The sequence below is a fragment of the Silurus aristotelis genome, assembly GCF_946808225.1.
Source record: "Silurus aristotelis genome assembly, chromosome: 3".
Taxonomy (NCBI): domain Eukaryota; kingdom Metazoa; phylum Chordata; class Actinopteri; order Siluriformes; family Siluridae; genus Silurus; species Silurus aristotelis.
The window spans coordinates 13,820,840-13,843,656 of NC_139576.1; the positions used below are offsets into that span (position 1 = coordinate 13,820,840).

The following is a 22,817-nucleotide window of genomic DNA, read 5'->3' on the forward strand; positions in this document are numbered from 1 at the left end:
AGTCTGTCATTCCAACTGCACAATTCACTGCTGTCACACTGTCCTCATACATGTCCTGCACCACCCTCACATACTTCTCTGCCACAACAGACTTCCTCATACAACACCACAACTCCTCTCTCAGCATTCTGCTACGCTTTCTCCAGATCCACAACACACAATGCAACTCTATCTGACCTTCTCTATACTTCTCAGTCAACATTCTCAAAGCAAATATTGCATCCGTGGTGCTCTTCCTTGGCATGAAGCCATACTGTTGCTCACAGATGGTCACCTCTTCTCTCAGCATGGCTTCCACTACTCTTTCCCATAACTTCATGTTGTAATATAGTTACTGCAGGTCTGCACATCTCCCTTATTCTTAAACATTGGTACCAGCACACTTCTTCTCCATTCCTCAGGCATCCTCTCACCTTTCAAAATCAATGCTACTACTTGTATGTCATCTGGTTCAACTGACTTGTCACTCTTCATCCTCTTAATCACTGCTCTCAATTCCTCTTTACTAATCCTATCCACTTCCTTCTTCCTTCTTCATCTCCACATCATCCACCCTTCTCTCTCTCTTATTTTTCTCATTCATCAGCTGCTCAAAATACTTCCTCAACCTTCTCAACACACTCTCCTCACTAGTCAACCCATTTTTATCTACATTCTATTTCTCTCACTTGAAGCACATCCTGACCTGCTTGGACCCTCTGCCCAGCCATATACACACATGCCACATGCCTCGGTATAAATCCTTTTCTCCTTCCTTAGTTTCCAACTTCTTATACAGCTCCTCATATGCCTTATCCTTTGCTTTGGCCACATTCCTCTTCACCTGCTGCCACATCTTCTTTTACTAATGCCTTCTCCATTCTGTTTTGCCAACCTCTTTCTCCTTATGCTCTCTTGCACTTCCTCATTCCACCACTATGTCTCTTTATCTTCCTTTCTCTTTCCAGATGTTACACAAAGTGCTGTCTCCCTCATCACTTCTGCAGTAAATGCCCAATCATCCAGCACCGCCTCACCACCACCAAGCCTGTCTGACCTCTTCCCTGAATATCACACTACAGTCTTCCTCCTTTAGTTTCCACCACTGTTTTCTTTTTTTCAGTTCTCACTGTCCTCCTTATCTTCTTCACCTCCAAAATCATCCTACAGACCACCACCCGATGTTGTCTAGCTACACTGTCCCCTGCCAACACCTTACGGTCTTTAATCTCCTTCAGGTTGCATCTCCTGCATAGTATATAGTCCACCTGTGTGCACCTTCCTCCGCTCTTATACTGTACATCACCCTATGCTCACCCTTCTTCTTAAAAGAGTAATGCTCATCCTTCATCCCATCACCTCCTCATCACCTCTGTTTAGTTCTCGGTACACTCCCCACCACTTCATTTAACTAACTCCAGAAATTTGCAGCGTTTCTGTGTAATTAAGATGTGGGACATTTTAAAACTCGCGCGCTCTTACTGAACCGCTAAAAGGCGTTCAAGTTCTTTTGTCTTTCCCTTTTTTTTTTTTTCTTTTTTTTTTTTTTTTATAAATCTTTCCAATACGCATGCGCGGAGAGCGCCAGCCCAAATAGGCCGAGACGCATGCGTGAAAGTGGTGCGCATGCGCGGTAAGTGGCGGGCAGGAGACGCAACTCGGGTGGTGACAGACTCGGAGAAGAGCTTCCAGTGAACGGTGGACGGGCGAATGGCAATGGAGAGAGGGGATGGTACAGGGAGAGGGATCATTGTGGAGCCACGAGAGCATGTCGGTGATACCGAGAGACGCTGTTTGCACCACTGTTCCTTTAGTGATCATTTGAAACACACGTAGGGAGGATTAAAGTGGACGACGCTGCTGATCTCTGGAAGAAACGGCGCGTTGGTTTGGACAGATCATAACATTAGTAAGAGAAAATAGGGGGAGAATTAGGTGAGCAGTCATTTTCGCTTTCAAAGGTTTCCAAGAGGGAAAAAAAGCCCAGCTATCGCACAGTGGATCACACACAAAAATAGTGTGTGTGTGTCATTGTGTTTTTAATAAGGAAATCTTTTTCCCAGGTTGATTTAACTGGGCTTTTTGTTCTCTTTGTATGTCTGTAAGTCGTGTTTACTGCAGTGCTTGATTGGAGCTTAGTTTGTAATGCCACAGTATTATGACCGAGCTAACCTAATCGTTTTCTGTGCTGTTTTATTTTATTTGATCATTTCACTTCTTGCTAGTTTGCATTATTATCGTTCATGTCACGTTCATAAATACATGTCTGCATGTTGCAGGAAGCGAACACGATAACATGCCCAGACTTACCACTCCACCTCACACCAGGCTTTCACCCATTGTGCTGTATTATTTATTCGTGTGCTTCTGGGCTTGGTGGTAAAAAACGTGCCCCTAAATCATGGTGCCAGGTGTCAAATTGTTTATGAGAGTGAACTTGGATGACCTCAGTGACCCAGTAAGAAGTGGCAGTGTTGAGCTGCTTGGGTGCTGCAGAGGAGTGCAGATCAACACACTGATTTCTGGCCTGATCATATTTCCCACATGTAGCATTGGTGTGTAGAGGATTATTTTGCATTGAGCCAAACCACATGGACCTACACACTGATATCATGTCAGTTCTTTCAACTTTCACCTTTAACCTTCAGAGCCACAGAGGCCTGTTTAAACCCCATGAATGAATTACATTAGACATGGAGCCCTTCGAGGTCTGTATGATGATTGTAGATCTTTATTCGTTTGTGCTTGTACAGCCTGGATGCTCCAGGGTGCAGTCTGTAATTTGTAAGAATTAATTATGTACGTTTAAAGTGTTAACAACTTTAATTCAGAATGTTGTCTTGCGCTGGAAGTCTTTTATTGTTTACGCTTCACAGGCTAAGTAGTTCTCTCTGTTCCAGCTTTAAAATTTTGATTTATTTATTTATTTTTTACTTAAAAGGTTCAAACATTGTAACACCAGAGAGACTGCAGTTTGTCCAGAGGAAGAAGTGAAAGTGTCAAAGCTTTCACTGTGATTCACATTCACCTAGTAGGCAGCTTAGAGCTTGCAAATTTACAAACTGCTCTTTTAAGGTTGAGTGGGTCAGAGCTTATGAATACCTTATTCCGTGTATTAGCAATGCAAATGGGTCAGTCACAAATGCTTGACAGATGACCATCTTTGACTGGCACTTTATAAATTGCTTCCACCTGCTTTCAGGGTTTTATCTCCTGCAAAAGCACAATAAGTGTGTTGGTGGGAAAGAACAGATTGATGGAGAGGCAGACTCTTTGTCAGGGTGGGATGTACTATTTTATTGAACAGAGGGGATGTATTTTCATAAATGATTATACAGAGTTGTCTATTCTGTGTGTGCAGGCCAGTCAGAGAGGTTTTCTGTTGTTAATTAAGTTTTGTTTGTGTTCACGTGTTTCTTTCTATGAGTGCAAATGATGATATTTTCTTAAAAGTATATGGACTAATGAAATGAAAGAGATGGAGGAATTTCCCCTTTGGCATAACCTCATTGTGTGTCTTTGGTAATGAGCTTCAGGGATCGGTGTGCTAAACACCCCCTCACCAAACTAGCAGATGGAACAATCTTAATGTAGAGGCATTTATAAGAGAATAAACTGAAAGAATGAGATGCTGCTTATTCTTCTTGTTGGGAGTGTAAAAGCATTTCATTGGAATTTCATTGAGATATACCAAATGATTATAATTATTTTGGACTTCAGAACGGATCTTTATTTTAGCATTAGGAAGCACGAAAGAGTCACCATTTCAATGTTGTGCGTGCACAGTAAAACATATTTTTAAAATCCTTTTTAATAATTGTATTCCTGCATTAAATATAAGTAAGAAAAACTACCTTCAACTGAGCCTATGTCTATTACTACTTCATTCTGTTTCAGCAGTGACTTGTCCAAGACCATATGGTATAATAAAGATAATATACTGTTTCGAAAAAGTGTGTGTGTGTGTGTGTGTGTGTGTGTGTGTGTGTGTGTGTGTGTGTGTGTGTGTGTGGCTTGACAGGTACACACACAAGTCATATTCTTTGGTTTCTTGGAGTTGCTTCAAGATCACTTAACCCACTCTACTTTCTTTACCTGTCAGGTTCCTCAGTATGAGTCGAGATGGATGGAGGAAAAAAGCCAGTGAAAATGATGGTTGGGGAGGAGGGGTAAGATTGCATTGTAGATTTTCTGAAAAGACAGGTTGCTTTATGTAAATGTATTACACATTTAATTGGCATGTTTTAAACTAGATTGTGTTAAATGATTCTCGCTAAATGATTCTCATAATAGCGACTTCCACATAGCCTGCTCAAATCCATTTTTGGCACATCGATTAAAGTAGAAAACCATTCTGCAGTCTGCACAGCAAAAACGCACACTGACTTTTTACAATGTCACTTATTTAGATGAAATTCAATTCACTTTGGGTCTGGTTTTAAAACTTTAAAATCCTGGACATGTAATACAATTAGATTTTGTGGATTAAAACCAACATGAAGGCGAATTGGGTACTTGTGTCTGGAAACATAACACGATTTCACTCATTCTTTGCATTCTTTATTTAAAAAAATCTTATTTTAGGTTTTGTCTCTGTTGTCTGTCTTAAATACGTCCAGAATCATTACCTGTTTGGAATGTAATGCAGGGTAAAAATCTCCATGTTGGTGCAAAATAATTTTTATTTAAAATATAACTCGTATTACAAATTGTGTTCATATAAAACCATGTTTATACATAAAATGTATTTATCAAGCATGGTTTTTAAGTTCATTTTGAGACTGCTGTTGTCCTTAGGTGCTCTTTTTCCGCAAATAATGGAATATTTCAAAATGTCCACATGAATGTGGTGGTACAGGCAGAGGTTGCCTATGAATGTTGGGCTTTTCCCTCTTTTGTCTGTTTATTATTGCTTCAGACTCAACTCCTGAATCCCTGAGTTCTTGCCGTTACCATAGCAACATGGAGCCGCCGTGCCAGCGGGCTCATGATTTCAAGCGCGTTGAATGTGTAAGGCGTAATCAGACGCTCGTCAGCCAGACACTGCCCAGTTTGTTCATTGTGTGCATTTCTGTCTGATTCAGCCAGATTGTTTCTGGAGCTGTGATTTGCACGTCTCTCTTCAAACATGAAGGGGTTTTGGTTAATGTCTACTGTCAAGTGCTTTTGTATCAGTTGATACTGTTCAGTGAATCAGCGTGTGTATGTGTGTCTTTGTATATGGATTCAGGGGGGCTACATGGCGGCTAAGGTCACTAAGCTGGAGGAGCAGTTTATGAGGGATGCTCCCAGGGAGAAGGAAAAACAGGGGATTTCGTCAAGCATCTTCGGCGGAGTGGCGATCTATGTAAATGGATACACAGGTCAGATAAAACACTGCTTAATTTCCAAAAGACATCTTTATTAATGATGGGTAAAGCATTTTCATGTCACGAAATGGAAATTTTTTTTTAAAAGAAATATATATATAACTGCATTTAAATAAACGAACAAATAAACACAACCAAATAAAACAAACATTTAAAGTCACTCCACAAGTGAGTACATTGTGCAAACTCCCTTGCCAACATACAGCACAGGTTTTTTTTTCTGCAATGTTTGCTGAGTTTTGAACAATACAGAGGAAGGAATCTGAGAACAGGCCTCAATACACAATCTGTCCAGATCCTCCAGAGTCTTCAGTTCTTAAGTTCTGTCTTGTGGACAATCCTTTGTAACTCAGCACAAAAACCTAATTCCTGTCAAAGTTCAAGTATTGTGTAGCAAACTCCTGTCACTTACTTTCGTGGTTAGATTAAATAAAAGGTTTCTTCTGGGAAGCCTTTCAAATAGCAATAAACACATTATAAAATGTTTCAATAAGTATTTTTATTTTTATTTTATTTATTTATTTATTTTTTGTGATTCTGTGTGAGATTAAGCTGATTACTGATTAACCTTTCTGCTCATCCTTGACAATAATTTGTATGTGGACCTGTTTTTACTACTATACACACACAAACAGTGGTAATGATTTCTTATTTGTTTGCATGTTTGTCACACTTCTTGATGTTTGAAGTTTCAGATCATCAAACTAATTTAAATATTAGTAAAAGAGAACACAAGTGAACACAACATGCAGTTTTTAAATGAAGGTTTTTATTATTGAGGGAAAACAAAATCCAAAATTACATGGCCCTGTGTGAAAAAGTGTTTGCCCCCGAAACCTAATCCCTGGTTAGGCCACCCTTAGCAGCAACAACTACAATCAAGTGTTTGTGATAACTTGCAAGGAGTCTGTTACAGCGCTGTGGAGGAATTTTGGTCCACTCATCTATGCAGAATTGTTATATTTCAGACTCATTGGAGGGTTTTCGAGCATGAACCGCCTTTTTAAGGTCATGCTACAGCATCTCAATAGGATTCAGGTCAGGACTTTGACTAGGCCACTCCAAAGTCATTTTGTTTTTCTTCAGCCATTCAAAAGTAAACTTGCTGGTGTGTTTTGGATCATTGTCCTTCTGCAGAACCCAAGTTTGCTTCAGCTTGAGGTCACAAACAGATGGCTGGACATTCTCCTTCAGGATTTTTTGATAAACAGCAGAATTCATTGTTCCATTTAATACAGCAAGTCTTCCAGGTCCTGAAGCAGCAAAACAGCCCCAAAGCATCTCACCACCACCACCATATTTTACTGTTGGTATGATGTTCTTTTTCTGAAATGCAGTGTTACTTTTATGTCAGACGGAATGGGACACACACCTTTTCAAAAAGTTCAACTTTTGTCTCGTCAGTCCACAGAGTATTTTCCCAAAAGTCTTGTAGCAAACACTTTTTCACACCACTGTACAAACATACATACATACTTTCTTCCACCCATCCATTTCCCCCTCCCTCCCAGTGGAAAATTTACAAATTGGCATACATTTCTGCATCTGTGTTCAAGTTGCTTTAGGTCTTTTGGCAGCCTCCCTGATACGTTTTATCCTGGTCCTTTTGTTGATTTTGGTGGAATGTCATATTTTTGTTAATGGAAACCAAAAACATACCAAGACTATCCAACAGAAACAGCCGATCTTTATTTGGGGTTCATCAGAATCATTTAATTGTTGACATCTGTATGACAATTACTTTTCTACATGAGTTTGAACGTGATTGGTTAATTCTGAGAACACTTGCATATCTCAGTATTAATGAGAGTGCAACCAGATTGCTTTTTTTTTTTTTATTTATTTTTCTCCTTAAAATGTTTTAATTTGGTTTTCACTTAATGTTGTTGGTGTGACTTTTTTCTGAGGTAAAATGTTTATTTTAAGAAGACTGTGGAGAATTTTGTTCTGCTATATGCCTGTGTGTATATATACATACTGTGCAAAAGTCATTTATAAATTACTATATAAATGTAACTAGGGCTGCAGCTATCGATTATTTAAAAATCAAGAATTCTATCGATTATTCCATTGATTAATTAAGTAATTAATTAAGTTTATCTTTATTAAAGAGAAATACTAAATATATGAGAAAATAAGCCAGGTCTCTTAAAAATAAATAATTTGTTTCCTTTTTAGAAAAATTTACGTTTTTGTTGAATATCTGAATATCTGTGAAAACGGAACCCAGTTAGTACATTTAATTGCCATATAACATCAAATTGTAAATTGAAATGTATAAATAAAAAAAATCATAAATATAAAAATGTTTCAAATTACTTTAAAAAGGTAAACACACTTTAGTGTTTTCTTTGTTTTAGTTTGAAATGATCTCAAACTTCAGAAACTCTCTGGGTTTTTTTTTTTTTTTTTTTTTTTGCCTAAATCTTCTTCTTGCTGTTTTGTCCCCGTTCCACCATTTTTTTTCATTCTGCATCCTCACCTGTGTTTTCTGTACAGAGCGCTTCAGAGTTTATAGTGCAGCAGTAATAATGGTTAATAATAATTTGCCTTTTTTTGTATTTGAATTACTCAAGTTATTCAAGGAATCGTTTCAGCCCTAAATGCAACAAATGTTCTTTTATGTGCCTGTAGAAAAATAGCAAAAACTGATTTTCAAACTTAATGCCAATTTAATAAAAAATAAAAAAACTGCATGACATTGTAGCAGAGAATTATTTAGTATTTTAATTACTGGTTTTATTGCTTAATGTAGTAATTATTTTGACACTTGCCTGTGAATTTTGCACCTACAAGACTTTGCAGACTCACTTATGAAACAAGTGGATTTTTCTCTTGTGCAGACCCTAGTGCAGATGAATTGCGTAGACTGATGATGCTACATGGTGGACAGTTTCATGTGTATTACTCGCATGCCAAAACTACGCACATCATCGCCACCAACCTGCCTAATTGTAAAATAAAGGAACTGCGAGGGGAGAAAGTAGTACGGCCAGAGTGGATCACTGACAGGTGTGGTTATATGCACCTTCTTTACTCAAATAACTCGTTAAATTGTGTGTGACTTTCAGCTTCTCTGTGTGTGGCTTTTTAGATAACTAGCCAAGTACATTAGGCACATTTAGGAGCATGTCCTGGGGGTATAAAACCAGTACTTTGCTTACTTAGTTATGTCTACCCACACATAGGCATTTTATTTGTCTATTTGTCTATTACTTAAATAAGTCATAAAATAAGCATTTTATTACTGTTCTTGTTGTACACTTATCATTCTTTGCATAGTGTTTGAGCCCTCTATTGGGTGTGTGTGTGCGTGCATGCATGCGTGCATGCACGCACACTAAAGCCTTGTTTTTGTCATACTGTTTCATCTTTAGCATAAAGGCGGGGCGGCAGCTCTCATATGTGCAATATCAGCTATATGCAAAGCAGAAGGGCCTAAATTTTACCAGTGTGCGGCCTCGGCAAGTGCAGGAGCAAGCTGGGTCTGGTCAAGTGTCATCCCAGTTTAATCTGAACCTGCCACAACCAAGCAGCCTCCATAAAATCTTAAACCCAGTTATCGCAGTTACTCCGTCCGTACCATCCAAATCTACAGAGAAATCCAGTCGGCAGGTAAACAGACTGTAAGTAGAAACTTTTATATCTATTATATATGTGCATGCTTTGAGAGGCTTTATTTATGTACGGTATTCTTGGCTGTGGAATATTTGATCTCTTTCTGACCTCTTCTTTTTTGCTACAGGAATGGCTCACACACAGATTACTCGAAGGAGGAAGGTCCCAAACTTAACGGGGTTTATGATGGGTACACTTGCAACAGTACCTCTTTTCCTGTTCTAAAAGGATCAAAGGACCATCTGCAAAAAAATGGCTATGTTCATCATCTGAATGGTGCCTTAAAACGTCAAGACAGTGTTTCTTGTTCAAAATTTACACATCAAGGACTGGAGTTCCGCTGCCCTCAACCAAAGTCTGAAGAAATACAGACATCCGGTTGTGGTTCTTCTAGTGTTCTTGCTTCAGATTTTACATCATCCATAGCCAGTACCTCACCACCACCCAGTCCATCAAGGGCAACTCATCATGAGCGAATCTCTGATTCTTTCCATCTTTTAGAGCCACCCTCTGCCACAATCACAGCTATTCAGGAAAAGAAAGTAGATTCAGAAAGGTTGCTCGGCCAAGTCAAACTTAATGGGAGTCACCATACTGCTAACAATGTCACCCTAACCGGCAAACAGTCAGTAGAGGGCCAAGAGACCGGAATTATTTCAGAGTTCTTCTCTCACTCACGGTTCCATCATATATCTACATGGCGGAATGAGTTCTCAGAGTATGTGAATACCCTTCAGAGCAGGCGCCGGGCTGCTGGGGGTGCTGTGTTCTCGGGAAAAGATAAGCTGAAGAAGCTTAGAAATGACCACTGTGCAGGTAATTGTCCTTTATGTATTTACTTTGTTCATAAGTGACCAGCTTACTGTGCCTGCATTGTTTCTTTTATCATTTTCATTTTAACAGCGTCTACTCAGACTAGACTTCTTATTGTTTATGTCACAGTTTGATTCGCAGTCTGTGATTGGAATGTTCCAGAATACTGATTACAATTCGTTTAGTGTGACTGTTCTTTTTTAAATGTTTATTTTATTGTATTTGTGTCTGGGTAAAGCTCATAATGTGGTTGGATTTCACAACCCCATCTCTCTGGACCCAAAGTGAATACTGCACAACCTCCATGTTTCATACTCACTTCATATAAAAATATTTTGCTTTGTCAACTCTGCTTGCATATCGAACATGTTTGTAACTTTATTATACTCAATGGCTATCAAAAGAACATTGCATTGCTGACCTAGCCCGGATTATAAACAGAATTGCTTTAATATTAAGCAGATGCTACAAAATTGCATCACATTATAGTGTTCCTGTTAAATATCACACAGTTGCATTAAAAATCTAAATTGGGTTGTTTGTAAGTCTAAAGTTTACACCTCTATATCTCAATGCCTTGATGTGTGACTGATTCGTTGCTGCTCTCTTGTAGACTCTTGTATGCTGTTGTGATTAAATTATTAGGAAAAGTCACTGTCAGGCAGTGGATATTTGGCCTGTCTGAGTAAATCATTTTGCGCTTTTTTTCTAGGTACATCATTTTTTCCTGCTACTCAGGTATGTCAGTCCTGTATTCTGCATGTGGACATGGACTGCTTCTTTGCATCTGTGGGGATTAGACATCGACCTGAACTTAGAGGTAACTATCACACACACATATCAGCAAATGCAGCAGAGTATATTAACTGCACTTGTATTAATTATGTAGTGGAATTATAATTACCTACATTTAATTTATACTCTTCTTACTCTAGGGAAACCAGTGGCTGTGACCAGTAATCGTGGCCGGGGATTTGTTGCTCAGCGTCCTGGTACCAACCCCCAACTGGAGTTTCAATATTATAAGATGAAGCGGAACCAGCACAGAACAGGTGACAAACCTGTTTGTGCAAGTTCAACAGTGACTAGCAAAGGGATACAAATATATATATAGACAATAGATTGCAGCTCAATAACATCTTAATATCAGCAAAAGTTTGGTTAATTGATTTCATTTGTTTGAAAGGAACCCTTTGTTTTCTTTTTGGAAAATAGCTGTTTTTATTCAAACAAAAATATGCAAAAACAGATCTTTAGTTGATAAAATCCTTAGAATGGAGTCAGAAATTAAGGGGGAGAGACTGGTAAATGCTTGTCATAAAGAAAATTGGATTAAATGCTGAAATCAGGGCTTGGTAAATTAGGCTGAATGATTGATTAATTGATTTATTTATTTAAATATGTTTATTGTGTAAGATGTGTTTATGATTCTTTTGCTGTCTGATTTGTTAGGAAAAAACAGTGATGACATTGAGCTGACCCCTTCGCCAGAGACTGAGGAGATCGGCAGTAACGGAGTGGAGTATGACCAGGCTGCTCTCTCTATGGCAGAGATTGCATCCTGCAGTTATGAGGCCAGGTAAAGAATGGTTCCATAAAGAATACAGCTGTAAGTAGCTGTTGCTATTTATTTGTTAATTTATTACATTAGGGTGGACATCTTTTTTTTTTTTTTTTACAGGCAAGCTGGTGTGAGGAATGGCATGTTTTTTGGTCAGGCTAAACAGCTGTGTCCTGAACTGCAGTCAGTTCCCTATGATTTCTATGAGTACAAAGAGGTGGCAATGGCAATGTATGAAACTCTGGCCAGGTAAACAACACTAACCTAGCTCATGCTAATCTCTGACATAACATTCAGTTGTACATTTCTTGTAGTAAATGCTGACTCTGTTTGTGTAGTTATACATATAAGATTGAGGCTCTAAGTTGTGACGAGGCCTTACTGGATGCCACATCCCTCCTGGCAGAGCTGGGGATCACTCCTGATGAACTGGGCACTGCCATCCGTGCTGATGTGTGGGAGAAGACTGGCTGTTGTGCCTCCATTGGCATGAGTGAGCAAGCTGTTTTTAATAAATGAGGATTGAACATGTTTGCTTTATTTTTAATGCCTTATTAATAATCATAATTAAAATGATGCCTCGTGTCTCATATCAGGCTCAAACATCCTTTTGGCTAGAATGGCTACCCGGAAAGCAAAACCAAATGGCCAATATTTTCTCAGACCGGAGGAAGTGGATGACTTTATCAGAGACCAGCCGGTCACTAGCCTGCCTGGTAAATGCAATGTGGACATATGAATTTCCATTGCTTGAATTAATCTTAATTTATTATAGACAATCATTGGAACCTTGTCTCCTTTCTGTGTGCGTGTGCGTAGGAGTGGGGCGCTCTATGAGCAGTAAGCTAAACTCTCTTGGAGTAAGTACTTGTGGGGACCTGCAGCAGTTGTCCATAGTGCGCCTGCAAAAGGAGTTTGGCCCAAGGACAGGACAAACACTCTTCCGCTTCTGCAGAGGACTGGATGACCGGCCTGTACGAAGTGAGAAGGAAAGGAAGTCAGTGTCTGCTGAGATGAACTACAACATCCGCTTTACAAAAGTGAGATCAGACACGAAGTCTATCCACCTGTAAAATTCTTTTTACTTTTTTACTTGTCATGTATCCTAGATATTCAATTTACTCTCTAGCTTTCCTCATTATTGAAACTTGTGGTAATTCTCTACTCTATATGTATTCCTTTCAGGTAGAGGAGGCAGAAACATTTCTGACAAACCTGTCTATGGAGTTGCAAAAAAGATTGCAAGGGGCAGGTCTTAGAGGCCGCCGAGTTACTCTGAAAGTTATGATGCGCAAAGCAGGTGCTCCTGTGGAGCCTGCCAAGTATGGGGGCCATGGCATCTGTGACAACCTGGCAAGGTGGCCTGAATCAAATTTTTTAATTTTCTGCATTAAAAAAAATATATATATCTTTGTGGTTTATTTGTTTAAGAGGGTTGTCTGTAAGTATTACTGCTCTGCTGCTGCAGGTCTATGTTGCTACCTCATCCCACAGACTGCGGGCAGCTCATAGCAGCTGAGGTCATTAAGCTCTTCCGTGCCATGAAACTGGCTGTTATAGACATGAGAGGAGTGGGACTGCAGGTGCATCTGCTGGAGAGCTCGCACTCAGACACTCTCCAGTCTCGCTCTCGTACTATTAGAGAACTGTTCACAAGTAGACGGCCGACCTTCAACTATAGCAAAGATGCTCAAAAAGCAGGTCTGGGTGCTGTGGATCTATGTCTTTATTTAGATTTTTTTTTTTAAGCCTGACCTTAAATGATCAATGGCCTCTTTTTTTTTTTTTTTTTTTTGCTTTCTTTTTCAGATAATTTGTCTAGAATGTCTTCCAATCAAAAGGAGATTTCCTCTCCTGCCACAACCTCCTGTACTTTTTCAGATTCGATGCCTGGAACAAGTAAAGGGGGACCTTATGCCATACACTCACCCTGCCACTCTCGAGCAGACCTCAACCTCAGCATAGAAGTGCCCTCTCCATCTCAGGTTAGAACGTTGTATTCTGATTGTAGTTTATTATGTCTCTAGGGCACTATTCATCCACAGTGAGTCTATTTTCAAAAGAACTCTTAATAATTTGCCTTGCTTTTTTCAGGTGGATCGATCTGTGTTGGATGCTTTACCTTCAGAGTTAAAAGAACAGGTAGAGCAAGCATGGAACCACAAACTGGTACCAGATACCTCATTTCACCCAGCCACACCACGGCAAACCTTTACTGTAGCACCCTCTGTGCTGCTGCACCTCTCTGACCAGCCTGGGCAAGCAGGCAGCACAGGCATCATACTGGAACTTCCTGACTTCTCGCAGGTATCTTTTTAGCTGACGTGTGTCAGGATTTCATGCTCAGATTAGGCGCCCATAGTGGAATAATATTGTGTGCCTGACTTTGTATGCAGTACCTATTTTTGATCGTTTGCTTTGACAGGTCGATCCAGATGTTTTTGCGGCACTACCCAGGGAATTACAGGAGGAGCTACGTTCTGCTTACAGACGCAGGCAAAATACTCAGGCTCAAGGTAATGAGTTATGAAAGAGCGTGCATTATACAAGTTTACACGAAAACCGACTTATTACTCACTTAATTGTGTTAGGAGTGGAGCAGAGGAACCCGCTTCTTCACCTGAAGCAGACTGCAGTCAGCAAGACCAAGCGGCGCTACAAGAGGAAAAATGCCAGTCCTGCCAAGAAAGGCGCTAGTCCATTAAAGAGACTTGTATCAGGAAACAGTCCTGCCAAATCCAGTCCCTCTAAAACCATCCCTCTTTTATTAAAAGGCAAAGATGCCCTTTCTGGCTTCAAGGTAGATCTTTAATTTTAGACCTTTTAATTGAGCATATTACATTTTCTCAGTGTAATGGCCCAGTAGTGTTTTTCAGTAAATTGCATTAAACATGTATATTTTGTTTGGACTTAAGTCGCAATACCTACTTATTTATGATTTCAAGCAAATATACTATTTATTACATATTCTACTTGTTTTTATGGTATTAATCCAAATGTCTGTGATAAGATTGAAAATGGACCACCTGCACCCTCTTTGAGCCATCAAGCCCACGAAGTGTTATCCAAGTCCACTCCTCGCTCTGTCCCCACCCTGGCCGGGGCTTTTGAACTCGCTGATGTCAGAGCCCTGCTGCAGGAATGGGTTACAACCATTTCAGGTAAAGCAATGGATTATGCATCACAACTCCCTGGCTCTAATATGCATGGATCACATTTCAGGCTAATCAGAGCAATATTGTTTAACTGCCTGACATGAGTAGCTAAGATGGAGGACTGCTAATGTCAATATTGTATCATTGTAGAGCCTATGGAAGAGGACATATTGCAGGTAGTGAAGTATTGCACAGAGCTAGTAGAGGACAAAGATCTGGAGAAACTTGATCTGGTCATCAAATACATGAAGAGGTAAAACTCATTTTCTCTGCTTTTTGTCTTTACCTGCTTGATTTTATGAGGGGAATTTCAATTAACCTTTGGCTCAATATGCACATGGTCACATTTTGGCTCTTTGTTCAGGTTGATGCAACGGTCAGTGGAGTCTGTGTGGAGCATGGCCTTTGACTTTATACTGGATAATGTGCAGGTGGTGGTGCAGCAGACCTATGGCAGCACCCTGAAAATCACATAGAAGCATTTGTAAAATATGTTCCTGCTTCTGACACTGTGACAGCTTGAACCTGCCCTCTCACCCAGAGTGATTATAGAAGCAAGATTCAGCACTAGGGGCTGCCTCCATGCATCTCCCTGTTGCTGTTGTATGAATGCACCCTTTCTTTGTATCAAGCCTTTCTCAAGGACATATAAACAGTGTGTAGTAGGGCTTAAATAACTACATTTTCAACAGCAATTTCTACTGGTACAGCAACAGATTATTTTTGTAGCAACAAGACACATGGCATGGTTTTATGGCAAGAATAATGTATCAGGAGAAGTTTAAGATGTATGTTTGAGTACAGAATACCACCACATATTAGCCTGGTTATAATATGATCTTCAAAACTATCCAGGTCAACATGCTCTTTCAGAGGGACTATTCATTTCACGATGAGTGCTATATTAACACCAGAAATGTATGGCAAACATGATAGCAAAGTAAAAGGTGACATGATTTTTCCTCTAAAATACGTCAAACCCAAGGTTTTGACAAAAAAAGCTAGCATTTTGTAACTCTCAAGTGCCAGATTTTGTAAGTATATTATGTAGATACATGTATGTAGATAACTTTTATTTTGTGTATATAATGTTTACAACATTTTGTCTTGTGTAAGAGAGAGAAATGAAGAATAATATAATTGTACTTAATCATTTGCCAAAGTCCTTTTCAGATTTTTAGTCCATTTCATTATATATCTGTATGATAAGCCCATAGGCCAGCATAGAGTTTTGAGTTACCTACAAAGGCATTTATCATCTCCAGAACACTGTAATTTAAGCCGATTTGGATGTGTTTTTAAAAGACTTGTTGTCACAAAAATTATATGAGAGTTAATCTGCTCATAGTGCACCTGTTGTAATCTTTTATTCTGCCACGAGTATACATAAGGGAAGGCCTGGAAATCTATTTGGTCAGCAAAATCTGTCTCAAATGACTGACCTGTGCCTGAAGACCTGAAGCTGTGACACCATTTGTATGTTTTTTTAAAATTTGTTAATAAACTTGGATATCTGCTCTTATTAATTCATGCAAGTTTTTTATTTAACTGGTGACAATTAAATAACATTTGTGCCATGATTGTAGGAGAGCAAATACAGTAATGTCTTATTTTTGCCCTCACAAAGATGTGCACTTTATCACCAGCCTTCAGTAGCTGATTCATTCTAATGCAGGTAGAACCTGAGATTTTACAGCAGGGGCTCTCAAGCCTCCAGCCAGGCTCCATTTTAACTGTAGAAGTAATCCCAGAACTCGCTCAGCATAAATTTACATAATGAATATTAAAACACATATTAGGCTTATTATTTAAATGCATACAGTAATATTTATTGGTGTTTAAGTCACAGAGATTTCTATTCCTGAATTTTTTATTTATTTTTTTTAATGATTAACACATAAGGTCCACCTGGACATTACTTACAGGGACATCACATATTGAGGTACTGGGGTTTGGGTGGATTAAATCTATTCCATTTAAGTGACCAGACAAACTGCTTAATAACTATAAAACCTCAATATTAAATATTCCTACACTACCGGATCTGGCAGAGTGGCTCAAGCTTGAATCCCGGTGTCAAGACTCTGAGAACTTGAGTCAGAGAAAGGATCAGAGAAGTAGGATGGTGTGGCCCAAACCAGACCCAGTGGTGAAACATAAACTCTCTTCTGTCCTGCATGGAGCTGACCGCACCCCAGAAGCAGTTACTCGAGTGCTGACGCCCTCACATCAGTCCGAGCCAGCACGGGGATCTGAACAGAGCAGACCTCTGTGCCCATACTGCCATAGTACCGAAGATTATTTAAGCCAGTGTACCACTTTCCAGTTGTTCAGTACAAACCAGATAATCAAGTGGATCAAAGACAACAAGCGTTGTTGGAAATGTGGACAATAACATTTGGCTAAAGGTTGTACCCTTAAGAAGCCCTGTCGTCTGTGCAGTGGGAAACATCTTCAAATCCTTCATAATAGCCAACCTCAAAGGGAGAGTACCTGTCCAGTTAGTTCCACGAACAAAACCCTGTATCTAGACAGGCCAGAAGGTTTCAAGCGTGTTCTGCTGAAAGTGATTACCGTTGTATTACAACACAACAATCGAGCCCTGAACACTTATGCAGTACTCAATGATGCAGAGATACCAACACCTAAAGGACATTCCCCATTGATAAAGTACAACCCTTCCTTTTGATAGGAGCAGACCATCCACACCTTATAACACCCATTAAGCCTGTATGCCTAGGGCCCCCTGGAGCTCCAGCAGCTATCAGAACTAGACTAGACTGGACATTACAAGGTCCAACATGCTTTCTGCAGCAACAGCTACAGCCTCAACAATGTTTACATATCTATATCACTCCTCAAATGGAAGAACTATTCCGGAATGCAGAGAGAATATGGCAAGGTGTAGTCTCTCTACATCCCGGGATAGTTCTTTCATCGGGATTCAAGCTTGAACCACTCTGCCAGATCTGGTAGAGTGTAGGAATTCTGATGAGGCAGGTGTCGTTTGAATGAAGCATGCAAATACGGAGGTAACTAGTTGAGTAAGCGTGCTGCATGTGAGGCGCACCGTAGTTCGCCATCTCCCCCCACTGAGCCTAATGAGTTTAGGAGACCCACGAGAGCTTGAATTTGGAGGGCGAACAGATTAAAACTGGCTATATCTCCAGGCTCTGCATTAGGGGCATCCATGACTTCTGCTATCTTAGTTAGGGCTAACTGAAAAGGTAGTCCATATCTATCATTAAGCATAGTCATAGTGTCTGTGTATGGTCTGCTAATAGGCGAGCCTCTGTAAACTTGAGGTGTCCTAGGAGAATCTGATACTTGAAGAGTTCAGTTGCATCGGGAGGGAGGATGTTATCAAGGGCTAACTTAAGATGAGTGAACTCTCTAGGGTCTGGACTGGTGAAATATGGAATTGTTGGATGCGGGCCCTTATATGACGTGTCCGAAGATGCCGCCCCATCAAGGAAGGATATTGTAGATTATGATCGGGATTGGACTGTGGTCTTGTCCCGCAGGCACATGCATCTGTTTCTGACTTAAAGGGACTCTTACTACGTGGCACTTGGGGTCTGCAGGGAGTAGGCCGCTGAATATAGGGCACTGGCTCTGGCACCACTGCCTCAGGTGGTTTAAAGATAGTTCTGGCCAATGGGACAGGAGTCTCTATGACCTGCTGTGGTCGGGGAGCTAGCAGAGCTTCCTGCAGATTTACTGTTAAATTCTGCATATCCTTACAAAGGGTTTTAAATTGTCGGAATTCCTCGTGAAAGGCCACTTGATTTTCATACAGTTGCCTAACTATCTTCTAACTATGTGGGTGCAGCCTCGTCACTTCCACTTCATCACTTCCGAAAGGCATATATATATATAAAGGCATATGTATATCTATCTATCTATCTATCTATCTATCTATCTATCTATCTATCTATCTATCTATCTATCTATCTATCTATCTATCTATGTGTGTGTGTGTGTGTGTGTGTGTGTGTATAAAACTATAAAAATGTAACTTTGATAAGGTGGGTTGAGATTTTCCACATCCCTAAAACAGAAAAAACCCAGACACTGTTTCAAAATCTAATATTTTCGTAATTAACAATAATACTAAGTAATGGTGAGATGAAAAAATACTGAACAGGATTCAGTAATAAAATACTTCACAAATCACCGGTGTTACACAAGGCTGATATTTCTTTGAGGCTCTAACAATGAACCAAAAAGTTATTTCCGCTGTACTTATCGTTGTTTATTTATTTTATTTTGCCACCAAGCGAATACTATTTTTAATTCTATCTGTCAAAAATGCTTCGCCCTACTACCTTTGTGCGCATGTGCCGCGCGAGGCATTATAGGAATCGTCGATGTTGCTGCGTCATAACGCCTGCGTCCCGCCTTTACACGCATCGCACTGGTAAGTTAGCATAACCGACTCCGTTTAAAAAGTTATCTTTCTTCTGTATAATACTATACTGTACACATATTTAGGTTTTATTATCTGGGATTTGTCACAATTGACGGGAAATGTTGTCTATCCACTTTCATATATTTTTTCCAGAAATAAAATGTCCTAGCAATCTAGCTTGGCTAAATCTCGTCTCGATTTGCTAGCGCAATGGCAGATTGAGTTGAAACATATTGGAGTGAATCATTGCTGTCCCGGTCTCTACTCACATCAACATTGTGCTAATGATTGCTATCTATCTTCTTTTGTTCTAGCCGTTTTTTTTTCAGGCGGCTAGGCTAGGCTAGCGAGCAAGGCAGCGGCACTGCGCTCAATAAAATACACGCATTTGTCTGACAACTGCAGCACGTCGCCTGTGGGCTGTGTCTTTCCGCTACATAATAATTTGTCCTCTGAAATGGTTGAGCTGTTGAGACATTTTTTTACTAGCTAATGAGTAGCATATAGGATAAAATTGGACGCGCTGTTACCATGGCAACAGCGATAAGGCGCTAGCGCTGCTGTATTGTTCTGGCTGGTTTGGGTGGATCCTCTTCTTTCTCGCTGCGTTTTTATTGTTGGTTGGTTTCCATGGTTACGTTTGATCCAGACAGGATGAGACTCCACCCTGGTCAAATCGTATATTAGATCAACACGGTGTAAATCAGCACGGGTGGGTTGCATGGAAGATACTGTAATTAACAATAAATCAGAATTAATTGGCCAAATATGCCCGAGTATACAAAGAAAAAGTCCGGTTTAGAGTAAACCATCATCGCACAGTTAACATACAGCAACTGCAGATCAGTTTTGGGCGGAAACATTAAAACGTGATAACATGATTACAAGAAACGCAACTAAATAACCAAATGTAGAAGATAATACACACTAGCCTGATATAATAGTGCAGTGAATGTTGAGTTGGCTAAGTTGTATATTGCACATGGTTATGATATTTGAAGACAAAGACTAGTACAACCACCATATCACATCCAGACGCACATAGATGACCAAGCATAAAAGACATTACAATTTGGCCTGTGACAGAAAATGACATTTAGGTGCAAGAAAAATCCTATTAAGGTGCTGTCTGTCATGTATAAAATGCTAGTTACATATTATAAACTATTATAAAAACAGTAACATACGTGATACAAAACATAACAATACAGTAATGGGCACTTTGAGGATGGATTGGACTGTAGTTAATGTCAACAATAATGTCTGCTACGCTGACGCAGGACTACTTTTCGCTTCTGATCACCATCACTGCACCCCGCAACATCGTATATCTGCTATAAATGGACATTCGGTGCAACCCAGATGAGGATGGGTTCCCTCTTGAGTCTGGTTCCTCTCAAGGTTTCTTCATTATGCCATCTCGGGGAGTTTTTCCTTGCCACAGACGCCACCGGCTTGCTCATCAGGGACAAACTTACTTATAAAGAACATATTCACTTTTAATCACCACATTATCTGTGTGAAGCTGCTTTGAGACAATATTTATTGTTAAAAGCACTATACAAATAAAAATTAATCGAATTAAATTAAGGGCTTTGTGGTTGCTAGTGGTAGTTAGCGTTTTTTGAATAAAGTGTAGAAAAATAGGGCTAAGCACACTGAAATTTAACTTTGTGTAAAAATGGTTTTGCTCGAAAAAATAAGTAGGTTTATCTCAAAGTTAACAGATGGCAGGAGCTATGGTTGCAAACTGTGCACAAGACTGCTTTCAAAAGGGACAATAACTAAAGTAACAGCTGTTTTTTGAATGAGAATGTCAGTGTTGGATGTGAATATAAGCAGGAAGAGTCCATAGACTACAAACAGAGGGTGATAATAAAAGTGTTATGGTGCATAAACTCTAAATAGATACAGGAAAAAACTGAATATTTTTATATAGTCAGATGATTCATCCTAATTCTCAAAAAGTGCATTCATGTTGTAGAGCAGTGACCCAACAGCTTTTCGCTTAATCTGTCATGTGAAACATATGCAGTGAGATGGCGAGCACTTGGCTTTTGGAATTGGAGTCAACATCTTACCTTCATTATATAAAACACATAAACCGTTAAACACGTTTTGCATCGGAACAGCCTGTCTCATGAAACTTTCATCTGTCTTTTGCATCATTTAAGGAAAGATGGCAAATCAGTCAATGGATATCGTAGCAAAGGTGCTGGAGCAGCAAATGCTGCAAACAGCACGAATTGTTGAAGATAAGATAGACTCTGAGCTGCAGAAGCTAGAGCGGTTGGATGAGGATGAACTCGAGCGTCTCCACGAGAGGAGGCTAGAGGCTCTCAAGAAATCCCAGAAACAGAAGCAGGTAGGCATTCAGAATGTATAAATATCCACTCATACACTAATTTTAAAGTATGTCTCATACTCTGGTGCAAAATGTGGAAAGGTTATTTTAACAAACAAATGTTGCATCTCAGTCAGAGTCTGAACCCAATTTGTGTCTCATAAAGCTTCATCCCCGCATGTGTGGTATTTGTGGGAGGCTGTTAATTGAATGGAACAATGTCTGGCTAATCGGGGGGTTGGCAGTCAGTCTGGATTCAATAAAGAATACACAATTTCTTGGATTACATTTTTTTGCCCCAGAGTGTATATTAGCAATGTACAAGAATATGTGAATGCATTTTCATAAAATCTTTTATTAGGCCCATTATATTATTCTGGCTGAATATGAATGAACTCATCTAGGTAAAAATGTATTGTTTTTTTTGCTTAGGAATGGATCTCTAAAGGCCATGGTGAATACAGAGAGATTCCAAGTGAGAAAGATTTCTTTGCTGAAGTTAAAGATGTCAAGAATGTGGTTTGTCATTTCTACAGGGATACCACTTTAAGGTAAATTTTGTATGAATAGGTGACATTTGTTTTCTCATTGTTTCTTAAAATGATAAACAAATTGTATTATTTCTTGTTTAAGATGCAAAATCCTGGACAAACACTTAAGTATCTTGGCAAAGAAGCATTTGGAGACCAAATTCATCAAACTAAATGCAGAGATGGCTCCATTCCTAACAGAAAGGCTTAAGATTAAAGTCCTTCCCACACTAGCACTGGTGAAAGATGGGAAGACTAAGGATTACGTAGTAGGCTTCACTGATCTAGGTAACACAGATGACTTCACAACTGAAACGCTGGAGTGGAGGCTGGGCTGTTCAGAGATCATCAACTACAGGTAGGCAAAAGATTCTCTAAATATTTGTGTAATTGATAAATGATTTTGTGGCTGAAGTCTGAAAAGCTGTCTTTCCTTCCTCTAGTGGAAATCGCTTTGAGCCTCCTGCAGTTGGTAAGAAATCATCGACAATGTTTACCAGAGTGGAGAAAAAGACCATCAGAGGAAAAGACTATGACTCAGAATCTGACGACGATTAGAATATGTTTTTCCTCATGTCTTATTACATAAGCATAGGACCGAGCATAAAAATGACTAACTGCATATGTACAGATCAGAGCAATCAGCACAGATGTTTTACTAAGTTTCTTGAATTCTGGAAATAGTAATGATCACATATTGGGGGAGTTTATTTAAATTAAAAGTGAAAGATTTATCAGGCTGATGGTACAGATGGGATTCTTGAAATACTTGTGTTTTTATAGTTCTAAAAACACTAATTCTATTTGGTTCTTAGGTTGATGTATTTAACTTACTACATCTTTTCAGATGCCTCTCTGAATATTAACCTCATATTTGCTCAAACATAGAATTTAGCTCTAGGGACTTATGAATATCCCCAAGTGCCAAGGAAGCTACCATTACCAGAATTGCTACTGTATGATCCATGTGAATAGAAACTTTTGATTTTTTTTTTTTTTGTAGCACTCATTAAAAAAAAATTTACTCATCACTGTTG

At 39.4% G+C, this 22,817-nt stretch overlaps 2 protein-coding genes across 3 annotated transcripts; both read left to right on the forward strand.

Annotated features, from left to right (window-relative positions):
* Positions 1 to 1,573: 1,573 nt before the first annotated feature.
* Positions 1,574 to 16,021, forward strand: rev1 (REV1 DNA directed polymerase). 2 transcript variants are annotated; one of them, XM_083538159.1, is made up of 22 exons: positions 1,574 to 1,914; positions 4,082 to 4,148; positions 5,210 to 5,342; positions 8,192 to 8,360; positions 8,726 to 8,974; positions 9,094 to 9,782; positions 10,492 to 10,599; positions 10,715 to 10,831; positions 11,232 to 11,358; positions 11,461 to 11,589; positions 11,679 to 11,833; positions 11,937 to 12,056; positions 12,160 to 12,380; positions 12,526 to 12,698; positions 12,809 to 13,041; positions 13,150 to 13,325; positions 13,435 to 13,647; positions 13,766 to 13,856; positions 13,932 to 14,140; positions 14,351 to 14,501; positions 14,646 to 14,748; positions 14,860 to 16,021. In XM_083538159.1, the coding sequence occupies exons 2-22, from the start codon at positions 4,092 to 4,094 to the stop codon at positions 14,969 to 14,971; spliced, it is 3,735 nt and encodes a 1,244-aa protein (XP_083394285.1). In that variant the 5' UTR covers positions 1,574 to 1,914; positions 4,082 to 4,091; the 3' UTR covers positions 14,972 to 16,021. The 2 variants fall into 2 exon arrangements, with proteins under 2 accessions (XP_083394285.1, XP_083394286.1); XM_083538160.1 differs by having other exon boundaries at positions 1,627 to 1,914; positions 4,898 to 5,342.
* Positions 16,022 to 18,855: 2,834 nt separating this feature from the next.
* txndc9 (thioredoxin domain containing 9) lies at positions 18,856 to 22,811 on the forward strand. Its single transcript, XM_083536647.1, has 5 exons — positions 18,856 to 18,915; positions 21,081 to 21,271; positions 21,683 to 21,801; positions 21,884 to 22,138; positions 22,224 to 22,811. Exons 2-5 carry the CDS (start codon positions 21,086 to 21,088, stop codon positions 22,336 to 22,338), a joined length of 675 nt encoding a protein of 224 aa, XP_083392773.1. The 5' UTR covers positions 18,856 to 18,915; positions 21,081 to 21,085; the 3' UTR covers positions 22,339 to 22,811.
* Positions 22,812 to 22,817: the final 6 nt, after the last annotated feature.